This window comes from Salvelinus sp. IW2-2015, unplaced genomic scaffold, assembly GCF_002910315.2.
Source record: "Salvelinus sp. IW2-2015 unplaced genomic scaffold, ASM291031v2 Un_scaffold9511, whole genome shotgun sequence".
Classification (NCBI taxonomy): Eukaryota; Metazoa; Chordata; class Actinopteri; order Salmoniformes; family Salmonidae; genus Salvelinus; species Salvelinus sp. IW2-2015.
Window position 1 is genome coordinate 71 of NW_019950769.1, and position 7,364 is coordinate 7,434.

Here is a 7,364-nt window from a genome sequence, read left to right on the forward strand (position 1 = left end):
AGGGCTCTGGTTTAAAGTAGTGCACTATATAGAGAACAGCGTGCCATAGGGCTCTGGTTTTAAAAGTAGTGCACTATATAGGGAACAGCGTGCCATAGGGCTCTGGTTTTAAAGTAGGGCACTATATAGAGAACAGCGTGGCCAATAGGGCTCTGGTTTAAAGTAGTGCAACTATATAGAGAACAGCGTGCCATAGGGCTCTGGTTTAAAGTAGTGCATTATATAGAGAACAGCGTGCCATAGGGCTCTGGTTTAAAGTAGTGCACTATATAGAGAACAGCGTGCCATAGGCTCTGGTTTAAAGTAGTGCACTATATAGAGAACAGGGCGACATTTAGAACACATCACATGGCTTTCTTATTCTGAATAACAGGGATAGTTGTTCACATGTCTTTCTGTCCAGTACTTACCTTAGTGAACACCTTGATGGTGCGATTGAGGAAGTCAGCTTCCTCCTTGTCAGGTAAGGCCAGCAGATGAGCAGCACAGTCCAGGATGCAGAGCAGGGTCAGTCTGTGGCCCTGGAGGACAGGACGACAATGAACAGACATAGAGAATTAGGGTTCCAAAATTCTCAGGTTTTCCTGAAAATTCTGGTTGGAGGATTCTGGATTTCCTGTTTATTTCCCGGGATTCCTGAAAAATCTAAGAATTTGGGGAAAGTTACTGAAATATTTAAATTCTATTATATATCACCTGACCCGGGGAGGTATAGAGGAACGGTTACCTTAACCACACAATGTCCTGTTCCTTGTAGCTCAGTTGGTAGAACACTGAGCTTGTAACGCCAGGGTAGTGGGTTACATTCCAGCGACCACCCATACGTAAAATATATGTACCCATGACTAAATCATTTTGGACAAAAGTCTGCTAAATGCATAGCAAATATAATTTATTTTTAATTCTACGGTTTACACACTCTATGTGACAAGCCACATGAACCACGCGACGGCCCACACCGACCACGCGACGGCCCACACCGACCACGCGACGTATCCCATATTAACCACGCGGTAACCCATATTAACCACGCGGTATCCCATATTAACCACGCGGTAACCCATATTAACCACGCGGTAACCCATATTAACCACGCGGTAACCCATATTAACCACGCGGTAACCCACATTAACCACGCGGTAACCCACATTAACCACGCGGTAACCCACATTAACCACGCGGTAACCCATATTAACCACGCGGTAACCCATATTAACCACGCGGTAACCCATATGAAATAAGTGATAACCTATATTAGCCACGAATAACCCATATCAACCATACGATAACCCATATGATAACCAATATTAACCACACGACAGCCCATATCAACCACGCAACAACCCACAGAAACCACGCGACAACCCACCGTAACCAGGCGACAACCCACCGTAACCAGGCGACAACCCACAGTAACCACGCGACAACCCACAGTAACCAGGCGATAACCCACAGTAACCAGGCGATAACCCACAGGTAACCAGGCCGATAACCCACAGTAACACAAGGCGATAACCCACAGTAACCACGCGATAACCCACAGTAACCACGCGATAACCCACAGTAACCACGCGATAACCCACAGTAACCACGCGACAACCCACAGGAAACCACGCGACAACCCACAGTAACCAGCGATAACCCACATAACCACGCCGATAAACCCACAGTAACCACGCGATAACCCACATAGTAACCACGCGATAACCCACAGTAACCACGCGAAATAACCCACAGTAACCACGCGATAACCCCACAGTAACCACGCGATAACCCACAGTAACCAGGCGAACCAACCCACCAGTAACCCAGGCGATAACCCACATTAACCAGGCGATTAACCCACAGTAACCAGCGGATAACCCACATGATAACCAGGCGATAACCCACCGGCGATAACAGCGATTAACCACATCGATAACCACGCGCAGTAACCAGGCGAAACCCACAGTAACACGCGATACACTACCACGCATAACCGACAGTAACCACCTAACCACGAGTAACCACGCGATAAACCCACAGTAACCAGGCGATAACCCACATTAACCAGGCGATAACCCACAGTAACCACGCGACAACCCACAGTAACCACGCGACAACCCACAGTAACCAACGCGACAATCCCACAGAACCACGCGATAACCCACAGAACCACGCGATAACCACGAGTACACCGATAACCCCACAGTAACACGCGAGTAACCCACAGTAACCACGCGATAACCCACAGTAACCACGCGATAACCCACAGTAACCACGCGATAACCCACAGCAACCACGCGACAACCCACAGTAACCACGCGACAACCCACAGTAACCACGCGACAACCCACCATTAACCACGCGACAACCCACAGTAACCACGCGACAACCCATATTAAATACGCAACAACCCATATTTGCAAAAATGTCTAAAAACCTGTTTTCACTATCATTATGGGATATTGTGTGTACATGACATCATCATACCTTCTCCAGAGAGTTGAGTGGCATGCTGAGAGTTGTAGTTTTTCTGGCCCAGGGCCTGGACATGCTGAGGGAGGGATGATGGCTCTTTGAGCGCTCAGCCAGGACCACATGAGACCAGCCAGCACCACGGGGTCTCTCTCTAGACTCAGCCTCTCCCAGGCTCCTTCTCTGGAGTTTAGTCCTGTCTGCCGGACCACACACACTATTGTATTAGTAGTCAACATCACACCTGGGTTCAAATACTTCATCTGTGTTTTGATTGAGCTGCCTATTGCAATGGAAGCAAATTGAAAAAAGTCCCACAATTCAAACGGTGTCAACCTTGAACGCCAACCTGGCACTCCAGGCAGCTAAAGCAAACGCAGAAAATATTTCAATAGTATCTGACCCCAGGTCTGGTAAACACCAATCACAATGTCACACTGAATGTGAAACTCAGATAAAGAGTTACAAAACTAGATACAAGCAGTCATGTCTTACCTGCCACGTCAGTCAAAACTTGTCATGTTCTTACCTGCCACGTCAGTCATAACTGTTTTCATGTCTTACCTGCCACGTCAGTCAAACTGTCATGTTTACTGCCACGTCAGTCAATACTGTCATGTCTTACCTGCCACGTCAGTCCAAAGCATTCTTACCTGTCATGTCTTACCTGCCACGTCAGTCAAACTGTCATGTCTACGCTGCCCACGTCAGTCTAATGTCAATGTTACCTGCCACGTCAGCAAAGTGTCATGTCTTACCTGCCACGTCAGCCAAAGTGTCATGTCTACCTGCCACGTCAGTCATAAGACTGTCATGTCTTACCTGCCACGTCAGTCAAACTGTCATGTTTACCTACCACGTCAGTAAACGTCATGTCTTCCCTGTCAGTCTTACCTGACACGTCAGTACAACTGTCATGTCTTACCTGCCACGTCAGCCAAAGTGTCATTTCTTACCTGCCACGTCAGTCAAAGCAGTCCCGCCACGCAGCAATGTCATTACCTGCACGTCAGTCAAAGTGTCATGTCTTACCTGCCACGTCAGTCAAAGTGCGGATCCTTACCTGCCACGTCAGTCAAAGTGTCATGTCTTACCTTGTCATGTCTTACCTGCCACGTCAGTTAAACTGTCATGTCTTACCTGCCACGTCAGTCAAACTGTCAATGTCTTACCTTCCACGTCAGTCAAATGTTCATTGTCACCTGCCACGTCAGTCAAAGTTCATGTCTTACCTGCCACGTCAGTCAAAGTGTCATTCTTACCTGTCATGTCTTACCTGCCACGTCAGTTAAACTGTCATGTCTTACCTGCCACGTCAGCAAACTGTCATGCTCTTACCTGCCACGTCAGCCAAAGTGTCAGTGCGCTTACCTGCCACGTCAGCCAAAGTGTCATGTCTACCTGACGTCAGTCAAATGCAGGTCTACCTGCCACGTCAGTCAAACTGTCATGTTTTATGCGTACCGATGTCAGGTAATTATGTCATTGTCTCCCGTGATCGATGTCTGCCGTTAAACGTTTGACTCACGTCAGTGTTCAAACTGTCATGTCTTACCTGCTCACTGTCATGCTCCAAAGTGTCATTTCTTACCTGCCACGGCAGTCAAAGTGTCATGTCTTACCTATGCCACGTCAGTCAAAACTGTCATGTCTTACCTGCTGTTCCACGTCATGTCAACTGTCATGTTCTACCTGCCACGTCAGTAAAGTGTCATGTCTTACCTGCCACGTCAGTCAATAGATTCATGTTATTGCTAGTACCTGCCACTGTCAGTCAAAACTGTCATGTCTTACCGGCCACGTCAGTCAAACTGTCCATTGTCTTACCTGCCACGTCAGTCAAAACTGTCATGTCTTACCTGCCACGTCAGTCAAACTGTCATGTCTACCTGCCACGTCAGTCAAAGTCATGTCTACTGTCATGTCTTACCTGCCACGTTCACGTTAAACTGTCATGTCTTACCTTGCCCCACGTCAGTCAAACTGTCATGTCTTACCTGCCACGTCAGTCAAAGTGTCATGTTCTTACCTGCCAGCAGTCAGTCAGTCTCAAAGAGTCAACTGTCTCAATTACGTCTTCTTACCTGCCACGTCAGTTCCAACAGTGTCATTGTCTTACCTGCCACGTCAGTCAATAGTCATGTCTTACCTGCCACGTCAGTCAAAGTGTCATGTCTACCTGTCATTGTCTTACCTGCCACTTTGCAGTGTCATAACTGTCATGTCTTACCTGCCACGTCAGTCAAACCTGTTCATGTCTTACCTGCCACGTCGATTCAAAGTGTCATGTCTTACTGCCACGTCAGTCAAAAAGTGTCATGTCTTACCTGCACGGCTTCAGTCAAAGTCATGTCTACTTCACACCTGCCACTGTCAGTTAAACTGTCATGTCTTACCTGCCACGTCAGTCAAAATGTCATGTCTTACCTTGCCACGTCAGTGCGCAAGTGTCATGTCTACCTGCCACGTCAGTCAAAGTGTCATGTCTTACCTTGCCACGTCAGTCAAAAGTGTCATGTCTTACCTGTCATGTCTTACCACTCTAATATCTTACCTGCCACGTCATCTAACATGTCTATGTCTTACTTGCCACGTCAGTCAAAGTGTCATGTCTTACCTGTCATGTCTTACCTGCCACGTCAGTTAAACTGTCATGTCTTACCTGCCACGTCAGCCAAAGTGTCATGTCTTACCTGCCACGTCAGCCAAAGTGTCATGTCTTACCTGCCACGTCAGCCAAAGTGTCATGTCTTACCTGTCATGTCTTACCTGCCACGTCAGTCAAACTGTCATGTCTTACCTGTCGTCATGTTTTAACTGTCATGTCTTACCTGTCGTCATGTCTTAACTGTCATGTCTTACCTGCCACACTGAGACCTTGTAGCGGAGATCTTCATCATTCAGGCCCAAAGCCAGAGCTCTGGCCACCAGCAGACGTCTGGCTTCCATGGGCAGCTCAGCATACAGGGTGACGACAGGGACCTCCGTCAGCCTCTCCCTGTCCTCTCTGTCCTCTCTGTCTCCAGCCCTGTCTACCCCACACACAGACTCCTCTCCTCCTGTAAGGCTCATCACAGGCATATCTCCTCTCCACGGCCTCCCCTCTGACAGCTCTTCTCCTGAGGGCTTGGACAGACTACCCCCAAACCCAAAGGACAGACTTCGCTGGCCCTCACAGAGCTGCTTCCGTCTCTGGAAGAGAGGAGACATGTTCTTCTGGGTCTGGTGATACCTCTCCTTAGAACTCCTGTCCTGTCCTCCTCGCCTCTCCTCCCTTGTCTGCTCTCCCATGGAGAAGGGGTGGTGCTGTGGAGGGAGGCTAGGGGATATGGGGGGCTCCCAGGCTGTGGCTAGTTGGTGCTGGGTCAGAGGATTGCAGCAAGGGATGCTCCAGACCTGGTTCTGCTCCTGGTCTGGGTCTCGTCTGGGGTCTAGCTTATACAGGGCTGAGTCACTGTAGCTCAGCAAGCGTTTCCCCGGATGCAGAGGGTTCAGGAGGGAGGCTGCCACTCTGTTCTGCCGCTGCCACAGAGGGTCCAGCTCCTGGTCACTGGACAGAACTGGGTCGTGGGCCAGGGCTGGGCTGAGAGGGGTCTCCAAGAGTAACGATGGTTCCTGGAGTAGTGCTAGGTTTGGAGTGAGAGGGCGTTCCATGTGTAGTGTGTGGGATAGGGCTGTCTCAGGGCGGGGACAAGGCTGGCGTGGTGAAGGCACAGGGATGCCCTTCCCTCTCATCTCCTTCCCCAGCAGCTGGATGGCCTGCTGGGACACTGTCTTCTCCACCTCCGCCGTCAGGTCTGGAACCTCCAACACCTCCTCCTCCACCACCACCTTCAATAACATCATCATCATTAACAGTTCTGTGTGGAACCAATTCCACCACCACCTTCAATAACATCATCATCATCATCATCATCAACAGTCAGGTCTGGAACCTCCACCACCTCCTCTTCCTCCACCACCTCCTCCTCCTCCTCCACCTTCAATTACAACAATATCATCATCATAATCAGGTGTGCAAACATTTAAACGAAATTGAGATCCTTAACATTTAGGAAAAATCCCCAAACAAAATGCAGTATTTAAAAAAAAAATGTAGATGCAGAAAGTAAACAGGACAGTGGGTCAATTCCCTCAACAACGAAGAGCATTGAATCTCATGTCTAAACTTCTCTGCTGTTTTGGTGCCCTGACTTCTCCTCTGTGGACAGCGTGAAGCCAACCTGTGTGTGCAGATACTGTGTGTGACTGGGTGAGAGCGGAGTGTTGCATCTCTCTCAGCTCAACATCCTCTTCATTGATGATAGGCCCTGCTTTACTGAAGTTGCGAAACATTGCAAGCCAAGAAATTGCGAGATACAGCTTTTGATTGATGATAGATAGGCATAGTACACAGTTCTGCCTGGTGGCCAACCTGCCTATACTGATAGACAGGCATAGTACACAGCTCTGACTCGGTCTGCCTGATGGCCAACCTGCCTACTGTGCCCCTCCCCTCACTAGCTTGCTATGCCAGGACAACAACCTCTCCCTCAACGTCAGCAATTCAAAGGAGCTGATTGTGGACTACAGGAAACGGAGGGCCGAGCACGCCCCCATCCACATTGATTGGGCGGTAGCAGAGTGGGTCAAGAGCTTCAAGTTCCTCGGCATAGATATCAGAAAAGGAATTATTAATTAGGTCTGGAACCTCCACCACCTTCAACAACAACAACAGTCAGGTCTGGAACCTCCACCTTCAACAACATCAACAACAACAGTCAGGTCTGGAACCTCCACCTTCAACAACATCAACAACAATGTTGTGATCCGTTTATTGAAGACAGTGGAGTGAATCCGACACCTGAACTAGTTGGGAGTGGTTGTTTAATGATGTTATTTGAATAGTGGAGTTCCAGACCTGAACG

General features: G+C 48.8%; 1 protein-coding gene across 1 annotated transcript; it reads right to left on the minus strand.

The window, feature by feature from the left end:
* Positions 1-413: 413 nt before the first annotated feature.
* On the minus strand, positions 414-6,323 carry LOC112079782 (protein tyrosine phosphatase domain-containing protein 1-like). Its single transcript, XM_070442427.1, has 3 exons — positions 5,320-6,323; positions 2,473-2,657; positions 414-521 (listed from the first exon to the last, which is right to left on the minus strand). Exons 1-3 carry the CDS (start codon positions 6,307-6,309, stop codon positions 509-511), a joined length of 1,188 nt encoding a protein of 395 aa, XP_070298528.1. The 5' UTR covers positions 6,310-6,323; the 3' UTR covers positions 414-508.
* Positions 6,324-7,364: the final 1,041 nt, after the last annotated feature.